The sequence below is a fragment of the Poecilia latipinna genome, unplaced genomic scaffold (assembly GCF_001443285.1).
Source record: "Poecilia latipinna isolate Pla-1442-1.1 unplaced genomic scaffold, P_latipinna-1.0 Scaffold438, whole genome shotgun sequence".
Taxonomy (NCBI): domain Eukaryota; kingdom Metazoa; phylum Chordata; class Actinopteri; order Cyprinodontiformes; family Poeciliidae; genus Poecilia; species Poecilia latipinna.
Genome location: NW_015113054.1, coordinates 222,525 through 244,778, shown reverse-complemented (window position 1 = coordinate 244,778; position 22,254 = coordinate 222,525). Strand labels below are relative to the sequence as shown.

Here is a 22,254-nt window from a genome sequence, read left to right as displayed (position 1 = left end):
AAAACATTCCAGTCGAAATTTGAAGATTAATATTTTTTATGTAATCATTTTAAGCAGTAGCAGCTTTACATTTATTCAAATTAGAAAAGTAAACAAGCTTAATTTGATCCATTAACATACTGTCCCACTTAATCCTTCTAAAGTTTGAGTAATAGATTAAAATGAATTCTAATTTATTCCAAAAAAATACATTTTCTTTCAGTTTAACAATCAGATTTAATCCTGTAAGCTACCGTGTTGTAATATTACAATATTTCTATTTACAAACCAAAAGAAGTTGGGGTTTTAACCCTAATTTAGAGATTTAACCCTATTCTTCAGTCCTTTATGCAAATTTTCAATCTTATAGCATTGCAAGTTCCCCCAACAGGGTCACCAAATACCACAATTTGAAAAACCTTGATTGAGCAAATCTCTGAGGTTCACTCACATTATTCAAAAGTCTTTTTGGGGGCAGGGGGGAGGTGATCAGTACAGTGTCTAAAACATATTTACACTCACAAATAATGCAAAAAAGATTTTTCAGAAACCTTACAAACATACACACCAAATGTAAAAACAGCTTCATCTGCAAAGTTCTACAAAATCATCTACAAGGCGGATCTGTTTTTTATGTTTTGCTATGTCCGGGTTCTCAAGGGTTCCCACAGATGTAATCAACTGGTAATTTCAGTCTTTTGAGTCCAATTCTGACCTCTCAGACAACAACACCTTAATAGAGCTGACACCCAAGTCATTAATACAAAACAAAGAATGTAAATAGGAACTCATCCAAAGCTAGTAACGAGGCTGGTTTCTAAATTGATTCTACACCAGAGTTTTTCAGTTTTAAGTTACAATGTCTTTGAAGATTAAGCTCATTTTATTAAAGGTGAAAATCCAGGGATTTTCTCTGGTTGGCTAAGCATGATCTCTTTCCTTGGGTCCAGAAGCAGAAAGCCCAGCAATCCCACTGTGCCATGGATGCAGATCCGACAAACTGCCAAGTCGCCCTGGCAGAGGGCAGTTATTGCTGTTGGCATGACCAGGTGCTGAGCGCAATAGAAAGTGCCATCTCTTTAAGGATCTCTTCAGGTATCAATAATCAGCCTAGTATGACATGTCCATCAGGATTGAAAAGAAGCCTGTCTAGCAGGGAAGATTCTGGAAGCACCTTAAGGTCAAACTGGGGAGAAAGCTTAAGCTTCCAGAAACTTGATCATGATTGTCGGATGCAAACATGGGCTGTATGGATATTCTCTTTCCTGACAACTAAGCCATGACTTGATGAATTTTACAATTTCTTCTCAAAGCATAGTTGTTTCATTGAAAAACATTCAAACGACAAGTTTGAAAGGTTTTTATTATTATTATTATTATTTTTTTTATATTAAATCAGAAACCATACGTGAAGTGTTTGGTGTGAATCAGAGAATAATGTTTAGTCTGCCGTACTTTGGGGCGTCATTAGATAAGAGATGTCAGTGTTAAGTAAATCTCACTGTAAACTATAATCTAAGCTAGCTCGTCTCATTCATGGAGTCATGTCTAATGGGCTTAAAGGAAAAGCAGAAAAGTTAACAATTCTCTCGCATATGGAAGATCTCAATTGCCCAACTGCAAACACAAACAGTTCAAAAACTCATTTGTTCCATTATCAGTTTATTAAATAATGCATGTTAATGTTTGTGGGTTAAGCCATACCTCTGTGTGCTAAAAAACTTATTTATAGCCCATGTGTGGAATGTTCATTTGCAGATTGATATGAGGTCACACTATGGTAAGGTTTTGATTTTGAGGAAACCATTTATTGTTTTTCTGGCTTACAGTTGGTGTGATGCAAAAGCAATAAGCAGCAGCTTCCCTGTGGAGAAATGAAAGCATGTTCTATTCAGGCTACGACGGCATAGAATAGACGAGAAATATCCTTCGTTGTTCCTCAGTGGGGAAACTCAGGTATGCCAACAGCAAAGTGACAGGCAAATGGAAGCATACAGCTTCCCACAAAGGTAAAAACATATAAACAAAAAATATAAGAGACTGTACAGTGAGAGCAAATCTACAGCTGTACAGTTATTAAAAATAGCATTCTCATATAAAAAGAAATGTGCAACTGAGTAGGGTAATATAAAATAAGATCATTTTATATGTTCATGTATTTATGCATTAAAATTAGACTTGGGCAGGTTACCAGTATCAAGGTAACATCTATGTTTGGCAGCAGATTGATGGTTGGCAAAATAAGCATACAGCCTGTCTAATTAACCAGCTAAAATAAGCTTTTCGTACTCTACTTTCTGAAAGTAAAATGGCAAGAAAGTAATATATTAAAATCTGCACAATTAGTACTTTATATTACTTACAGGTGTTTATTCTATTTTTATTACGTGTGTAATATGTATAACATTATTACACCTATAATAGTATATTTTAGAATCAGTAATGGAAAATATTGCTGTCTTTTTTAATCAAAGCAATCATATCTGTATTTAGATACTGTCATCCCAGGAAACCATAAGAATCTTACACCTGCCTTTGTCTAATTCTATTCTGTAAAAGTCCACAAGTATATTAATTAATGCAATAAAAACATAATGTGGTCTGACTGCCAGAACAATAAACACATACTATTAATTAGCTGACAAACAAGCATTACTTTATATTTTATTCACTGAGTGGATTTAGTCAAATACTATTACTACAAATAAACAATGCACAATTTGTTCAATGCATTTTGCAGCATGCTTTAATAGCATTTTTATTCCATTAAAAGTAATGTTAAATTGTGTGTTTTTCTATATTGTGAATATGGCAGAATATAACTGATCTTGTTTAAGCAAGATTTTGATAGCTTTTCAAGTCTTACAAAAAAAAAATCAATAAATAAAAGAATTGACAACTCTGAAGCTGTAGAATCTGTAAATTCAACCCATAAACATAGAAAATGAATCCCAGAATGACAACATACTGCTAATCATCAGTGGATGTTTTGACTGTTAAATTTACAAATTCAGAAGGACTGTAGAAAAGGTAGATACCTTGTTTATATAGAACAACACACTGGAACAAACAGGACATAATGAATATTCAAAACTACATCTTGATAGTACCTCACCGAGGCAACATGAGATGTACTTCCTCTTTTGATGGAGCCTGAAACTGCGCGCGTGTGTGTGTGTGTGCGTGCGTGCGTGCGTGCACGCCCGCGAGAGCTTGGTTGTGGTCGGCTGGTTATGAGCACTCCTTATCTTTGGCGTGCATTTGCGTGCTCCACAAACAGCAGCATGGCTGGGAGCCCTGATAACACTCACCTTAACTATCTGGCCTCAACAGTACATGTTGCATCGTGTGGCGGGTGTGGCATGTATCTTAACTATGTGATTTATAACAAAGTTTTAAAATCACAAATGTGAGGTCACGTGTGCATTTAGCTGTGTTTTTTTTTTAAGTGCGCTGGTGTGTGTGCAGATAAGCTCGCTCTGATGGAACCACCTTTGCATATCCAGAGATTTTTCATTTCTTTCTCATCCTATTCTTGATGTGGACCGTCACATGAAGGTACTGACAGAGAGAGAGAGAGACGCACTCCATTTTGATAAGAAACATACAAACACAGGAACACTGAACACTGAATTGTATGTGTTATTAATAAAAAGCATAGAACATCCAAGTAAAAACCAGAAGTGTGCACACTCAAGATAACAGAACAGCCGTTTTACATTCAAAATAGGATCAACTTTAAAAGCTTATTTTTGAAAACCAGAAACTAAGAGGGTAACTTTAATCTTATATTCAGCAGAACCTCCGTTAAAATTGTGTTAATTTCTCCCCAACAGGGAAATTAATGGACTGTCTCACTGCTGCAGCGTGACCCTCAGAGTCTACCTGCTGTGCTCAACCTTGGACCCCCACAGAGAAAAAGGTTGAAGGGTTGGGTACATCTTTTCCACACTGTACCAACCTGTGTAAGTGTACAGTACTCAATGGAGAAGTTAAAATTTCAGATTTGTCTTTTTTCTAAGGCTGATGGCGTTTAAACAGTCTGATCCCCACCACTTCTCTGCACACTGTTGAGTACAAGCCTGACTTTCTAAAATAAGTAATGATAGTCCTTCAAAGCCAAAGTGACACTTCATCTCCAAAGAGCTGAGTCGAAGATCAATTGATAGATTTTGAATTCAAGAAAGTGTACTCTTCTGGAAGAGAGAAAGAATGGCACATATTTAATGACAGCTGTTGCTTAACGTGCAATCTGGTGGTTTATGAGCCAACTTATTTACTCCCATCTGATTGTGGGTATTTAGAAGGGTGAAGTGGATTATTTATTTGGTTTTAAAGGTAGTGTTTTGTACAAAATGCACTGAGAAAATGGACTGAATGATTCTGGGACTTCGCAAAAAAACTGAACAATCATCTTTACATAAATCTTAAGATCCTCTAGTTGTCCAACAGACTTGGGGACTTTGTACATAGTAGCTCCTTAATCAAACCGGAGCAGACTTGCCCTGTTTAGAATGTACAAAACATTTCAATAAACAGAAAAAAAGTGTGCAGACAAAAAGATAAAATGTGTGTTTTGAAGTGTTTGTGCCATCAAAGATAGCAGTCGCACTGCATTTGCATGGCTTGTGCTGATTTGCATTTAGTGATTCACAAGTGGACAGATGGACAGATGATGACAGAGAGAGACAGAGGAGAAGAAGATGGAGGCAATGAAGGAGGGAGAGCGGTGACAAGCTGCTGTCCAGGGAAGCAATTAGATGGACTCGGGTTGCTGTAGCTCAAGACAGGAAGACAGAGAACAAAAAGGTGAATAACAGAAAAAGAGCTGTGTTGACTTTGTTACTCCAGCAGCTGCTGTTCAAGTCCTGCGAGAACCCCAAACACACGCACTGACAAAAAAACCCAGACATGCTGTCCTGGTAGCCTAATGATTAGGCTGAAGACCACAGAACTGCAAAATCCTTAGTTAAAGTCTCAGTGGCCCAAAACTGGTGCAACTTTTCCTTTCACTCCCCATCTTTGACGACATCACAACCAAATAAAGTAATCAGACAAAACACACATGTCAAGCTCTGCTCTAGATCCACACCATCAAGTCAGACCTCGATTTCCCTAATCTGAATAATTGCTCTGACCATGCAGTCAGGCAGTGGCAGTTACATGACTGGTCGCATACAAATGCTTTTTATCTAAATCATTAAGAAGTAACATGATGGCTTTTGGCACAAGGCTTACATAACGGAAGATGTTAATATTCCAGAACATTTTTTCAAGTTAGACGTCTGGCTGCATCTTTATTTTGCAGATTTCTGGGAGGGAGAGTGAAGGAGGAATACATTTTGCATGACATTTCCATCATTTACACCCCTAAAACTTTTTCCAGCTCCTACAGCTTGAAAACATATAAATATAAACAATTTTTAAAAGTACATTTCATCAAAGTTTGACGGAGTTTGATGGCGATTTGAACAAAATCACAATGATCCAGAACAATCTATGGGGAGGTGGGGTTGGGCATTGAGTCTTAAAAATCAACTTGAACCAGGAGTGACATTTAAATTTTCCTGGAGTTGTTTAAATTTAAATTCTTAATTTCGATTCATAGTCCGCTGACCTAAGAATCCACCAAACTCCAGCGAAGAAGAACCAGCTAGAGATATGTATGCAGCCATGGAAAATGGCTAAAGTTGACTTGTCTTCCGTAAGTACTATCCTCCTCACCAAAGAGTGGTGGTGTTACGGATACCTGGTAGTGCTTAGATTTGAGGTGTCCATTAATTCAATAAAGAGTGGCACCTGGTCAGACCTGAGCAAAGATAAAAATCTGCTAATCTCTCTGTGGATATCCACAAATTTCCACATTTGGTTCACATCAGCTAAGTGGACCTTACCAGACAACTGCATCATCAGTGGTAAACAACAGTAACCCAAAGGATGCATGTGGCTCTCTTTAAAAGGAGAAGGGAAGCAACTGGGCATATGATTCATATTTGATGTAAATGGCAATCGGCAGAGAGAACAAAAAAGCTTTACTATTACAAGAAAAGCTTTGACCTGTATCTTTTTTCGTCAACATTACATCCACATCATCACAAAAACACAAAGCGAGGGGCCAGTGAGCTCTCTGCCAGCATGTACTGTCTTCATTACTACACAGAAAAACAACAAGCACAAAGGCCTTCATTGAAAAGCAGGGATTCCCCGGATAACACTCACCATTGTATCCCCAGATCCCTTGTTCCGCAGCATGGCCAAATTACCACATACTTCTGGTCGAGTAGCATTGTGTGGAAGCGAGATGTTCAAAGTGCATGGCTAGATAGACGGATGCCAGGCAGGGTGGCAGGCACCTTCCTCTCCTCCTTTTGTGGGTTCATATGGAAATTTGTGCCCGTCGAGCTGCATGTCTGGGTTTCTGACAGGCAGACTGGCATTGTCTTAGCAGTTGACACCAGATGCTCAACCAAAACAAGCCTCAAATTTTTTCTCAGTTTTTTTGTTTTTTGTGCAAGTGAAGCCAAAACTTTTTTTTTTGTCAATGTTTGAGAGACAATTAAAAAGAAAAAAAAATCTCCATTTGGATCCCTAAAACTGAGAGAATAAACTGATCATGCAAGCAATAAACTCATAACGCATTTGGACAAAACGGGTACACAGTTGATGAAGCAATTTCACAATCATCCTTGATGAAGATTGAAGCAGCAGGTGAACAGACACTTTAAAGCTCAACATTTAAATCAAACTCAAATAAAGCTACAATGTCATTATGTCTAAAGGAATGCCAGCAGATCACACTGAAATCTGTGGATAATCTTGTTAGATGTTCAGGTTACAGAATTTAGTCTCCCCAACAGTCTTCTGGTAAAGCACTTCCTGTGCAGTAATAGGAGGAAGCAGTAGCAACTGTAAAAATCTAACATACAGAGACCAAGAGACCAGTGCAGTCAAACAAGGTAAGAAGGCAAAAATTAAAGAAGGTGGGTGAACTAAAGGAGCTTTTCTTGAAGCAACATCTTGTCTACAAGTGTAGAAATGAAGCAAAGCAGTGCGCCACAGGTAATGTCCTCAATGGAAAATCAGGGATAGAAACAATCAGTCAGGGAATCCAGGGAGTCCCTTTAACACAATGTGCACTAAAATAAACACTCATCAGTATGCCCTAATAAGTCCAACAGAAGAGAATGGATCCGTGGACGGATATGGTCATGAGGTGCAGACCATGCATACCGAAGCTCCTCGGAGCAGTGCGTTTCAATCAGTCGAGGCTGGACAGGATCCAGCAGAGAACAGCAGCTCAGACACTTAGACAGGGAGAGCTTCACTCGTTTATCAGAATCAGTTGCTGCAAAAGTTCAGGTGCTTCTACTGTATGAAATCTCTTCTGTGAAGAGCATCATGTGTGAACAAGAATGGACAAAACTTGCCACCAACCACCAGACAACCCAATGCTCATTGGAAGTCTGTCTAGTGTCTTCATTGTGTCTGACATTACACCAAATACTTTATAGACCTTTGTTCTAGAAAACTGCATAAGTGCTGAAACGCTGAGATCCTTTAAATCAAGGCTGAAAACCCAGCAGTTTCGAGTTACCTTTGATTCTTAGTAACTGAAACTATGGTCAACATATTTTATGTATATTTGCTAAATGATTTTGATGATGGCCTTTGACACAGTGTAATGGTTATTGCTCGTTTCATAAGAGGTAAGTGTATTATGTTATTATGGTGTAGCGCACGTTGACCTTGACTTGTAATTTGAGCAAACACAGAAGATCCAGTCACAGTAATAGAATGGCTCCATCAGCTTTAGCTTAATGTCTGGGAAATGAAAAGACTACTAAAGGTAATGTGCCTCTTGAGCAATTTCTATTAGCTTTGGTCCATTGACCTTCTGAAAGACTTAATGATGACCCTTTATCAGTTTTGTGGCAAATTTGTTTTCATCTCCCTTCAGGCGAATTATTTTTTTTTCATGAAACCCAACAGCCGCTTCAAGCAAGCTTAAACGCTGTTATTTTAGAGACTCGTTTAGAATTTTAGGATTCTGAACAACCTTTTTCTTAATATAATACTTGAAAATACACATAAAAATATAGATGGAAACACAGCTAGTGAATTTTAGTAAAGTTTGTTTCTGATTGTTGGACAGAATCGATCTTTGATTAGCATGCCTCCAACCCAACTGATTGCCATGTAGATGCTATCTATAGCTTTTTTTTTTTTGGGAGACTTGGGGGTTGCCACTTGTTGATGCAGTTCTCTTAAATAATCAACTTTACTAAAGCTACAGAGAAATTAAATAACAGTGAATATTAACATCTTTCTGCTTCACCATCATGCTCACCTAGCATGGTGGGAAGTGAAACATGGATCTTGCACTGCTGCGTTCGTCACAGTTTCGGTGGTTTTAAACCGTTTATTCACAGCTCTGACTGTGGATGTTGACAAGGTTAGGAGCTATTTTCTTGGAGGAACTGCTATGGGAGAAAATAATTTGTGTGTTATTTCTCCACACAATTTGCTCAGATTAAAGGTTGAACTTTCTACAATTATCAGGGTGAGATCATGCTGCTGCATTATGAAAATATTTTACTTGCAGACATGTAAACTATTAAAAATATGGTTTTATATATATTTTTGTTTTCGTTTTTCCACTCTTGCTTTGGATAAGACACAATTTGAAAATAAGACCTCTTCAATTTCTTTCTAAGGACTTTTCATTGACTTCTCTAAGCACACAAATGCATATGTTTTTAAACCAGCCATTCGTTTTCCCAGGAGGCTGTGGTAGTGAGTGCTTTGCATGATCGGCTGTGTTTCTGTGCCTCTGAATGTGAACCTCTCAGCTCAGGGAACATCTTTGAATTTCACACCAATTACACATAAAAAACTGCGGCCCGTTTCTGGCTCCTTGGGGGAAATGGTGCGATTTTTGATCTATACCTGGTAGACAGCTGAATTTCACCCATATGGGGGTCCTTAAATACCACAACCAGTGTTTGAATATAAGAGTGAAAAATGACTGCAGCTGACCTGAAGAAGAAGCCTGGGGGGAATGGATGCCATCGCTGGCTGAAATCTCTCCAGGTCTACTTTGTTTGAGCTCGTTAATACTGCTCATTGTAAAAGACTAATGGACTCTGACTGATGAGAAGACTAATTAAGACTATGGCTGTGAAATGATTTTATAACCAAAACCAATATTTTCTGTTAGGGACACAAATTTTACAAAACCCTTTAACTTCTTATATAATTAATAATATTTTGTTGGGATTTTATTAAAGCCCAGAAGGTGATGCTAACAATAGAAATAAATATAAAACCAATTTATGGCTCATTTGCATGTTTTAGCCTCTGAGGTGTGGTAAACAAAGAAAAAAAATGCTTCTTTTGACTTTAATGATAATCATTTTGCAGAGTGGGGAAAAAAAAACCAATGTAAGACTTTCAGTCGAGCACAGTGACTTGTACGCACATCATATCACGTCATGAAAAATTCAACGGATCTCCAGTTTAACCTCGGGGCCAAATGAACCTTCTGACTTGTTGATCACCTCCTTTGTTACAGCAGAATGCGTTACATCACAGCCAGCCTAGTCCTGGAAGATAGATGAACAGATTACTCAGTCCAGCTAAAGCTCATTCATGGATAATTCTCTGCCGAGAGCCCGGCAACAACGCGAGCCCAGATTGATTACACTCTGCTGCCTCAGTAAACCCCTCCTCCCTGCTTCCGTCCCCCCACCTGCTGCTGCACTCTGGTAAAACCCTGGTTCACCAACGACTATTGAACCTTTAGGTTAGTAAAAGTTGTGGACAGAGCAGTGGGAGGAGTCAAAAGCTTATAAAGACATGACATAGTACTCTTTCTATGAAAGGTATAATAATCATGGAATATGTAAATACTTTCAAGTTAAGCAGCAAAAATATCTTAAAAATCTATTCAATAAAAATCATTTTAAAAATTCTGATCCGAAACAAGGACTTAAATGGAAATTTTTATCCTATTTTAATATCCGGCAGTGGCGGGAAAAAATAATTATGATCCTTTAAAAATGTGAATATTTCACTGCAAGTATAATAAGATTAGGATAGAATAATGTATTTAAACCCAACTGAAACATTTGGATAAGTTGATGGGGTTAAAAACTGACATTTAGGGTTTAAAATTGACAGAAGTCTGACCTTAGAGTTCAGGAATGATGTGCCACGAAAGATGGCAACAAATTTTCTGCTAAATTTAAACCTCAATCCTATACTTACAAAATATGCAGTGTTGGTGTATTAAGTTCAAATTGTTTTCCTAAATAAATGAATTAATAAATATTGACTGAATAAACAAATTGTGGTTTTCTCACATTATTAAACTCAGAAAGCTCTCAAAATCAACTGTGTTTATTGGCACCACGTTTTTTTTCTATCATGTTACAATTTTGTTGTGCATACCCTCCACTTTTCTGTCATCATCACATCCTCGCCTTCGTAGCACATCAGTAGTTTTTGGTTGAGTTATTGGCAGTGCTCCGTCATGCAGAACAGTTAAATATGCACTAAGGTGCTAACTTAAGGAGTTTGCTGAGTGTTTATATTTCAAAAAAGAACCATTCCAAGCTCTTCCTTAGCTCGGTCGGTTCCTCTCTCCTGTTCTGGGATGCCGCCGCCATCTTTAATTCTGTATCAACTGGTTCCACTGAAGGATAACCAGCAGCGCCCTCTGCTGGATGGCTGCTAAATTATGCTATAAAACGATCTAAGCGGTTGTTATTAGTAAATCGAATAGAACTAATTTTAATCTAATAAACAATTTATCGACAATTAATCATAAGTCAATTAACTGTTTGTATCCCTAGTTAATAGTTCTGGAAGTTTCAGGAAGATATAGACAGAAAGGCTCAACACCAGAACTAAGGACACTACTGTTATATTTACAACGCAAAAGTGTACAAAAAAAGTCTAAAACCATGGTTTACTTTCAACAAAAACTCATTTTTACCCTCAGCCTGATATAAACCATTGCTGTGAAGCAAGTTACAGAGACAACAACACCAGTAGCATATTTTTTATCAGTATGAAGAAAAGTAAACATTCACTAGTGTGAGTGGTAAGCAATGCAGAGGGTCTCAATCTAAACTTTAACATGACGTTCCAGATGCTACGTGTACAGAACATTGCGCAAGTTATCAAAAAGCAGACAATATTTCTCAGACTGAGTGTTTGGAGAGAGACAAAAAAAAAGAAAAGCTGAAAAGGCAGAGGGGATAAAGGAAAGAGCGTGAGTCAGACTATAAACACTCGGTTGGGTTGATGTTATACAGCTGCCTTGAAAGCTGATCCAGAGGTTGGCAAGTCCGCCACAAACACAGAAAAACAGACCCAAACTAGGTCTCCCTGCCTCTAAAACCCCCCAGAACAAAATCTGATGACTCACACGGTGTGTATACAGAACTCTGGCAGCACACACACATTTACAACAACATATATCACACATAAACCAACAGGCTCTGGGTTTGATGGATAAAGGTTTGTGGTAGGGTGACAAGCGGGGGTGTGGGGTCACGGAGTCAAGAGGAAAATAAATCTGTCAACACACACACTCCAGTGGCATGAAATCAGTGCTTTACACCTCCAAGTGAGAGGGTCAGGGATCTCCCAACACACACACACTTTATCCAGTGATCCTCCCTGTTGCATCCTGTTGACTGCCACTTACATTACAAGAATATTTTAACGACCACAAAAAGCCTGTTTGTTTCTGTAGGAGCTGGACCACTTCAACTGCAGAACATCCAATCGATCGCATACTAATCTGAATCAGAAGCGTCTCTCGAAGACTGATCAATGATTGGTAAAACAAGTAGAGGAGGAAACAAACATACCAACCACATGCCGATTTGTGCTAGCTTTAGCAACCGGAACACAATCAGTTTATATGATTTAATTAGTTCAGAGTTAAAAATGAGGTTCTGTAAAATATCTAGGCGTTAAAAGTTGCTCAGAAAGGTGTTTTCGGTTGATTATTGATTATTGTTTAAATGATTCAAACAAGGGATACAATCACGATCAACAGAAAGAAGGGGTGTTTAAAAAAATCTGCATAAAATATTAAATTAAATTAGAAGTGAGATTTTTACATTTTTACAGCTAAGTAAAAAATGTTTTTTTAGATTTATGGTTAAAGCCATCTTAACTTTGCCCATGTTTCCTCTGACAAGAGGTAAAAAACATTTTGTGGAGTGGCTCAGTTAGAGTTCTGACCTAAATCTGACAGAATCTGACGAGGCAAGAATGGAGAATTTAAGATTTGGAGTTCATCACTAAAGATGAATATTCCAAATATTAGTGGAAACAAGCAAAAAGTTGGCCAGCAATTATAATGAGGGTTTGAGTGCTGTGATGGCAATAAAGACCTCTCCATTGATTATTCAGAATAGTATAGTCTATGTTTTTTTTGTTTTTTTTTCTTCGTGGTTAGATCTGATTTCATTTATTTATGCTGCGTTCCAGTTGAACTCAGAACTGGGAAATTCCGACTTCAGCTAGAATGCCCTCCCACCTATCCATGAGATCCGACTTCCAAGGTAACAGGAATGCAGGATTATGATTTAGTTTCACTTTTTCCCTCCTTGCTTCCAAAACAGTTCTTGCAGGCTTGCTACGTTTCATTCAGTCATTCACTTTGGTGAAAACTACCATTATGCTCAGTAAAAATAAAAAGTTAGAACTGAATGTCAGCAGTTTGCCAATCTCTCCAAAAGCAAAAAATCATGACAAGGATCCTAAAGTTACCAAAAGTTTCTACATGCAGAGCCTAAAATGTAAGTTGTTGTTGCACAGGAACTGACTTATAGCAGAAATATGAGACTATTAATGCTTATGGCTTGGAGCCTCACTCCTGCAGCAGTGTTGTGTCTTAATACCAGTCATGTCAATATTATCTAGAAAAATCATTTTAAAGGAACACAGTTTTCTCCAAACTCTTTAGGTTGCATCTTTATGCCTCCACAAACATGTTCAATCCTCATTCAGATAAGCCAACAGCCTGACAAGAAGTCGCCACATTATGTTGTCAGCTTACTGAAGCAAGCCCTTGAAATTAAAGTGAGTACTTCTCCAGTGAACAGAAGGAAGCAATGAAGGAAAAAAATGGTGCATGTGTTGATTTATGAGACAGTAAGACAAAGAAAGGAGGCAGCTTCAAAATGACAGCAAATGGGAGAGAACAATAGGAAAATGCCGCCTCTGCTTGTAATGTTAAGTTTGACATAAATTCAACTTTGTTGTAAGCGGGCTGTCATGTTCTTCATGTCCGACATTAATAGAGTCCTGCAGGAGAGTCCTAATTGGAGGCGGTGCAAGGCTGAAGGTCCAACAAGGACTACTTTTCCATCAGGCCCCCCATTAACCTTTTGAATAGGCTGCTCCTCTGACAGTTCAGCTGTTTACAAGTCCCCACCACTTTCTAAAAGTGTTCAGTTTCAGGTGCTTGGCTGGCTGTAGGGCCTAAATATAGACACTAAGTAAGATTTCCCTGGAAAGGGACACTCTCAGGGCAGGGGGTCGAATCTGTGTGTTTGTGTGTTCTTTCTATTTCCAGACCTCTGAGCAGCAACTGTCAGAAAGTGAAGAAAATATGGACACAATGACACTTAGCACAGCTTTACACGTTATTTCAAAACATAACTCTCAGGTAGAGCTATATTTAAATGGGTCTACAAAAGGATTTAGAAGAAAATTTTGCTGGTTTAGTCGATTCATCCACACAACTGTAACTAAAGACAGATCAATTAGTTTTTTCTTGGCCAATACAGATTTTCTGTTTTTCTATTTTTGACAGTTCCATGCATGTCTGCCGGTAACTTCATCTGGGAAGATATGAAAGAAAACCTCCAATTTGCAGTCATAATAATGTTCTTGCTAAGAGGGAAAAAACAAAGCAAAAATTACATTGCTCTAACTTGTCCTGTCCAAAAATGAATTCTTTTAAAGAAATAAGATTGTTTTTTTAAACGTGTGCAATTCAGGTTGTTGCTTTGAATTCTAAATTGTTGGAATGTTATTAGCAATAAATATTTTCCAAAAACATTTCCAAATATCAAAAAAAGTTAACCAAGGTTAGCAGAGACTTGGGATTTTATTTTAGTTCTTAAAAGTATAATCCATACAGTAGGTAAAATGTCAGGTCACTTCATCTAGCATTTCAAGAAAAATGAAATGGCTTTTAAAACAGTGACTTTTAAAGTCCAGATAAACTACTATGCCAGTAACAGGCCGTGCTTATACAGAGACACAACATAATGAATGCTTTCAATTTATATCAAGAGATCAACTTATTTTCAATAAAATCAAAAAACACATAGTATTCATTAAATAAATCCAAGCACAAGGAAAGGTTCATTTTTGTTTGCAGTTTTTCTTCCAGCTAACCTTTTTTATATGTATCAATAACTAAAAACTAAGTATAGTAGATAATTAAGCAGTTGTAAAATGTCACTCTTTCAAATAACCATATTTTAAAAGTTTAAAGATCCATCATGCAGTTATGAAAAAGCTCCTTAAATAAGGCAGTATTTAGCATTCCGCTCATCATTGTGATTCAGTTGAGTGAATTCGGTGGTAGGGTTTTTTTTATTATTATTATCATTTCCTTGATTAAAACCTCAATAGTTTCAGATCTCCGAATATTTAACAAGAGAAAAAAAAATCCTGACATTCAGCACACAAAGAGTGATTTATTGGCTAAATTTAGTGTCACACAGAACTTTTCAGTAATTCCTCATCATGTCTCTTTATTCATTTTGCGTATTAGCATTGCACTGAGAAATCAGCAGGAGGGAATATTAAACTGCAGCTCAAGTTCTGTAATCATTTATTAAAATCCGGCATCCTCCACAACAGCACCAGTCTGCATATCTTAAACACACGACTGCAACAAAACACTTCTGAACTGTCTCTGTTCACACTCTGTTCCCTGATGTTCTGTATCCAAGTTTATGCATAATGGGAAGAAGAGTTTAGTGGATTCCAGCAAATGACTACATATGTTTTTTTTAAAACCACAGCCCATTTAAAATGGTAATGTATAATTTATATATATAAACTCTAGCCTTTAAGCTTTTATCTGTGTGTAACTTCCAACCTTGCCAAACATTAACAGAACCTCTTCAGAAAGAGTCATGCAGAACTTTAGTTGTAACGTAATTGCAAAGTAATGTGCAAGAGGCACAGTGTTATTATTTGAGAATAACAAGATATTATTGTTGTGAATCATGGTCCCAAAAGGACTAATGTTGTTAATCACAAAACCTGGAAATGATAAGTTAAGCCTCTGACTCGCAGGTGTTAGGAAACAGTCGTGTTTTTGTGACTTGTCAGTTGTAATTCATACCTGTGCCTTTGTTGCGGTCCACAAAGCAGTACTTCAGCTCATATTCTTTCAGAATTTCATGGACTTCCTGCAATGACATATGAATATAAGTTAGAACAAAACACCTTTATAAAATACTATCAAATTATCAGTTTTAAAATATTAAACAGAATCAAAACCACTTATTTCTATTAAAATTAGAAATCTTTCTTATTCAATTTGGTGACATAAGCAAACGATGCCAATGCATTTAGTCTAAATGGTCTAAACAAAGGGTCAGAAACATTCAGTCTTGCTAGTTTAGATTAGTTTATTATACTATGTTAGCCCTTTATGTTATCAATTAATCATTATTCAATTGATAAGATTGATAAGAACATTAGATTAATTTATTAATAGATAAATTGCATCACCAACTTAAACCAAACAATACAAAGAGAGAAGAGCCCAGTACTGCCCTCAACGTGCTTGTTCATCTTTGAACTGGCTCAAACATTCAACCCTCAGTATCTCTTAAACTTGCAAGTAGGGAATCATTTTGTTCTTTACATAATTTGATTGCTAGTCTCATTCCTCATACTGATCTCAGGAGCCGCAATTAACCAAAAAAGACTAAACAGAATCCTAAATAACTGAAATGATAAAGCTCACAAGTTCTGCTAATCACAGGCAAACATTTTTCATTATCTTTATTAAAAAGAAACAAATTAGTGTTCTTTTAAATAAGTGGCTACTTGTTAATAAAAGTGAAATTGTTAAGATGAAAAGCTTTCTTTCTTTCAGCCACACAAGGACAGAAGAACTTCAAGCCACATGAGAGGCGAACGCTGATGCATCAAAGCTGTAAATCAGATCCTCCTCTCCAGCTCAAATGCATTTGTCTCTTTGGTGACTGGATATGATGAGGTGAGAAAAGACGAGAAGCAAGAAGATGCAATAATACAGCAATAGATCCCTGCACTCCTGCTCACTGCTGAATGAGAGGCTTGTGGAAGAAAACGTAAAAATGTTTGACCCAAGGCATACAAAGATAATGATAAACACTGGTAAAATGTGTGTGAACTTCTAATTTGAGCAAATAAACAAATCTGACTGATTATCTCTTTATTGTTCCATTTAGCAAATAGAAATAAATGACCTAAAACAAGAGAAGCAAGAAAAATAAGATGTCTTTTTATGTAAACTTCTATTGATTCACTCAAGATGCATGGTTGTATTGCGCAGCGATGACTGGTATGAACTTGCTTTACATAAACACATAAACTATTCCCTGAAGGCTAATGTTAGCAGCAAGTCCAAACACAGCAAAACCAGATCAGATTTATACCTAAAGCTGCATTACATAAATGAACCTTTAACTCATGCTAGCAGGTCTATAGTTATCCATAGTAAAGACTGCAATAAGTTGTGGTCTGTTGCATTGACCTTATGTAATGCGATGTGTACAAACAAAAGTGGTAGCACACGCTAGGTAAGTAATGCTGTGTTTCTGTTCCAGCCCAGCTGATTTAAATGATAAATTTGCATCCCTGTCTCCGAGGTCTGCAAATGAACCATTGTGTCCCCTTTCATTGTATTGTGGTACCAGTATCAAAGTACAGAATCGTTGTAAACAGTTTCCCTCACTACGGTTTCTGAGGTTTAAAGTCTCTTTATCAAAGAGTTTACACCAAACGGAGCAGAACAAGAGTCCCTTGGCTCTCAACTGTCCTTAAGATTTAAAGGTCGGGGAGGATCTTTAAATCAAATAGGTCTCTGAAGACCTGAGGGCTCTACATGATTCATGCCTGGCAAGTAATTCAAACATGCATTTCAAGCCAAGGCCGTTTAGTGCTTTACAGACCAATAGAGACATTTTGAAGTCTTTCCTTCTACAAAGCTGGGAGCCAGTGCAGTGGTTTAAGAACTGGTGAGATATGATCAATGTTCCTGCAGGTACTTGATTGATTTTTTTTTTTTTTTTTTAGAAACCTGTAAATGAATTATTACAATATACCAACTGCAAAAGCAAGCCCAAGTTTCTCCTTTTTTTCTGTTTTCAAAAGAAAACCTTTATTCTGGCAATGTTTTTAAGATGATAGCAAGTTGGTTTACTGATAGACTTTACGTGGCTGTAAAAACTCAGGTCTGTGTCCAGAAGGTTTCTTGCATGCTCTGTCTATCTTTAGCTCCACTGAGTCCAGTTGAGTACTGATTTCTAGCGTTGCATTTTTGGGGCGACTGACTTCTGTTTGCTTTTCAAACAGGGAGACTGAATCAAGTATACCAGCTTGTTCTTTTGTTGTTCTAAGTGCCTTTCTTCTGATATGCTGGATTCAAAAACTGATGGCAACCTTTTGTAATTCTCAGACTCAAGATGAGGACCAATGAAGGCCAGATGCTGCTAAAATGGTCAATTAATAAAGAAATAAAATAATGGGTCAATAAAATAATTAATATGCCACATAAAGCATTCAAAAACACAAGACATAAGAACTTTCCCAAGTAATTTAATAAGTGTTAATGTTTATTTATTTATATTAATGCAACATTTATGTTACATTTTTCAATTTATATCCAATCTTATTGTTTAATTAGTTTTATTAATTTTATGATTTATTTCTCTTTTTTCATATTCTGTATTTATTTAAAGGAGGATATTATGTCTTTCGCAGACCTTATTTTTCTGTAACTCTTGTAATCTATGAACAGCCTCTCTGTCCCAACAGATCAGAATGACCCCACATTCGTATGCACAAAAAAGCAGATATCCGTATTATTGCAAAGAGATGAGATCTATAACATTGCATTTATTTGAATAACATTTTTCAAGAACTGATGAGTTTTTAGAGGACACCGCTTTGATGGCAGTTAATGTTTTCAGTATGTTTATTCACCGTTAGAGAATAAAGGATGCATTTTCTGCTCCTATTCAAAAAGGAAAATAAAGACATGAACTCTGCATTGTAATAATGATGCAATTCATGGTCATATTGTTATAAACACATTTAACATGTTTTGGGAGATTATGTAGGCAGACTGTATGCACAAACTTATCACATTATGTCCCTTAAAACCTGAAAAGAACAGGATACAAATATCCTTTATTGTCCCTCAGTGGGGCGATTACATACCCAGAGCAGTAATAAAATGAGTATTGGTGATTTGACACATTATTCTCTTTTTGTATCCATCTAACCAGCCAGCCCACTCCTGTACAGAGTTGAGATGTTGCACATCATGGATCATTGCATCATTTTGGAACAAATCTGTATAACAAAATGTTCCATTATGCACCCTTATATCTCCACCACATTTACTGCAAATTAACCATTAAAAAAACCAGAAGACAGGAAGGAAAGGATCAATATTATTTCAGTGACTTCCAGAGCCCTTTGTGATAGTAAAACCAGAGTAAATTACCCCAATGAGTGCATTACTATGTTTCAATGTGCATCCATTTGCTGTTGTGCACTTCAACTGGGCTGAAAGTTCAGCTCTCTCAACATATAACAAGATGTTTAGAGACTATTTATAGAGCCCAAACAAAGCTGCATCTCCTCTGAGCTTCTCAGTCTGAACAGTTAAACATATGCCATTTTTATTGCCAGTCTCTGCCTTTCAGTTATTAAAATTTCAGCTTACATACTCATCTAGATGTTATTTTTAAAAAGGGTTTTATTCAGATTGGTATTCTTTTTGTTTATTTTAAAGGCCCTTGTAAATGTGAGGGATCCCAGTAATGTGTTGAAGGTCCTGTTTAGCCAAACCAAACAAACAGAGGGTACTCTCACTTTACGTAATGCATTAAAGCTGCTTTATGTAACTTTTATTAAACAGAAACAGTTACTACTCCTAGTGCTCCCAGTACTAACTGCAGAAATACACCACTCAGTCAGAAACAACAAATCACAGCCTGGGGGAGAGTTTTTACGCTGTCAATCACGCTTGTGCACAGCCTGCCCCTTAACTTCTGCTATGCTTCAGCTGGTTCACCAGAACATAGATGCTAAGGCTAGTTAGCATAGCCACCTGTGACGGCAAATAGTCAGTTTTCTTGGAACAGTAAGTTGTTTCTCCACAATTAGCACATTTAGCAGCGCGTACATGAGCTGATTGACAGCTAGGACCTTCCTCCTGGCTCTCACTGGTTGTTTTTGACCAGGATTGGTGCATTTTTACAGCCTACAACAGTAGCACTCGGAAGAGGTGAAGGAGTCCCCCCCCAGATATTATCTGTCTCCTATTATAATGTCACAACATGATGACATTTTTAGCAAATATGGAAATATTGGAAATATTTTCATAAAAGTCACATACTGCAGCTTTAAAGTATACCAAGAAATCAGGAACTGCAAATGGTAGACAGCTGCTGAACTATTTACAATGTGACTCCAGCAACTGCCTGTAACACTATGTGCTCCACACAGAAACAATACCAGCTACTCTATGCTATTTGGTGAACTATATACAAATTGCAAGTGTGCATGTGTACCCAACTTTGTCCAAATTGGAACATTCCTTCTGGGTGCTCATCATGGTAGTTAACTTTTTTCCCCTCCAGTGGGGGTAGTTGACCAAAGCCGTTTCCCTGAGCCTTGCAGTTCTGAAAATATTTCCTGTTCATTCTTAGCAATAACAATCAATCTGCAGGCTTTAACATTTTCAAAACCTGACATTTCAAGTTAGCCCAGCCAGTATCACCGTGAGCAGCCGACAGCTTATTTCCCTGCATGCATGTGTGGGGGCGCACTTTGCTGAAGTTTGAAAGTAAAACTGCCTTCAGAGCACATGGCCTGATAAAGAACGTATAGCATTCCGATCTTGCACCTGGCAGAAATACATGCAGGTTACAAGCAATAAAAAGAAGAAAAAAAAATCACTAGTAGTCCTTCGAACAGCTGATAATGACCTTCCCACCTGTCTGCTCCGTGATCACCGCACACTGCCGCTGCCTCAAGCTGTAATTCACTGTTTAACAGCTGCAGAACAGGATGCAACGCACCATCGACCTCAGCAGCCTTATCTAAACTGTTATTCCAATTTAAAACTACAGCTGTGAAACTTTGCACTCAAGAATGCACATTTCCCTTAATCGGATTCATAATGCCAAGTTTGATATACATGCAGATTCAGAGTGGAACTAAGGTGAAAAGTAAATATTGGGATGCAGCGGGGGGTTTCACAGGTTTTCATAGGAGGGGTTGGCCATCCAGAGATGATAAGCTCCACTTCCTTAACACAGCACAATGATGTGCAGCCTATCAATCATTAAAAAGGTTTTGAACAAGAATAAAAAAATAGGGCACATATAACATCTGTGCAAGTGATGATGTGTTCAAGTAAAAAAAAAAAGAAGTATGCTACTCTTTTGTGCTCTTCACCTCAATTTAGGAAATCAGGAAATCACCAGTTTGTTCCTCGACTACAGCTTTGAAACTGTTTCTAGCATGTTTTTTTTTTTTTTTTTTTTAAATTTTTAAAAAACCAGGGGCCTCCATTAAACTGCAGCTGGAAGGGAAGAAGGGCAGAGAGAGAAGGGGAAGTGGCATCAGATGGGTCGGGCATCAAACAGAGGACAGCTGTGTACCATGAAGCACGTTATGCAGCACGCTCTACCACTGAGCCATGCGATGTCCAATCAACAGGGTTTTTTAGAGTATAAAACTTAGCAGAATTTCTGACTAGTGACTTCACTATGTGTTCAATAAAGGATGCTAAAACTGAGTTTCTCAAGGCCAAGGATGTTCCATGCTTTGTACTTGTGGAAAAAACCATGCATGTAATTTTCTGCTGGACACAGAGCATACATCAAAATCTAAATGGCTTTCAAAGAAGAAAAGTTCTGATTTGGACTGGCTTAGCCAGGTTTCAGAAATAAATCTGTTTCTGAGGGTGTGCATGACTAATGAACTGGCAGTTCAAGAGGCAGGTTGGCATATATTGTCAAGACAAAGGCTGTTGAGAGACTAAATAAAACTGAATGCTGAAAATGTAATGAAATTCTGCTTAAATAAAACAACAGCTTATGTGGGAAAACTTAAAGTCAATGAATCTAAGACTCCCCCACCTCCCAACTAATTTTTCAGTAAGAATGACAGAAAGAGTTACTGACCAGCAACACACAGAAACATGAAGCTGTTCCAAGCTGTTAAAACTTTAGTTGTATTGTTTGCATTTCCAGTATTTTTTTTAAACTTTCAAGGAGGACTGTTCTTGAATTGTTTGCAATTCGTGTCTCCAATTCTGAAATGAGCCACTGCCAAAAGAAAACAGCCAGTCCTTCCTGAGACAGACAACCTTGAGGCCCAGTCAAACACAATTTGAGCAAAGATTCTCCGTCCAGTAAGCTGATGAAGGAGACATTCAGAACCACAGATCATAGGACCCAGTCTGGTTCACTAAGAGATGATACAACAAGACCCAAAGTAAGAGTAAGAAAGGCGTCTCATCAGTGGTGCTCAGCCCCATACAGGCCTACCTCTGGTAGATGCTTCATCTCTTTTCCAAAGTTATCCAAGACAGGTTAAGACAGTTATATCTGAAATCATCTATAATCTGTTCTCTAAATTTACATGCATCCACTTTATAATTTTGTTAGACTAGACATTTGCTATCCCATGTACCACTCAGTAAGTCTCTACACAGATCACACTTTTTACAGGCTGTGAAAGGTGATGGAGAAGTGAAAGTCGAGACAGATAAACAAGTGGGATTTTCCTCTTCACACAAAGATCAAGTATCTGTGATGAAAACCATGCTTACTGCGACATTGTTTCATTTATTAAACACAAACACAAATTCTCCTTTTGTTTAGCTCTTGAAAATGAGATGGCTCACCGCTACAAAGTAACAGTCTGCCATCATTCCAGCTCAGTACCTGCAGGAGGGAAAGGTGTGGATTAGAGGACAACCACTCTAAATGGCCT

General features: G+C 37.5%; 1 protein-coding gene across 1 annotated transcript in view; it reads right to left on the bottom strand.

Annotated features, from left to right (window-relative positions):
• Positions 1–22,254, bottom strand: part of raver2 (ribonucleoprotein, PTB-binding 2) — an 84,534-nt gene that overhangs the window by 49,108 nt on the left and 13,172 nt on the right. Inside the window, exon 2 of the mRNA XM_015038338.1 lies at positions 15,368–15,434. Within this exon, the coding sequence (XP_014893824.1) occupies positions 15,368–15,434 (67 nt within the window). The remainder of the gene's footprint in view (positions 1–15,367; positions 15,435–22,254) is intronic.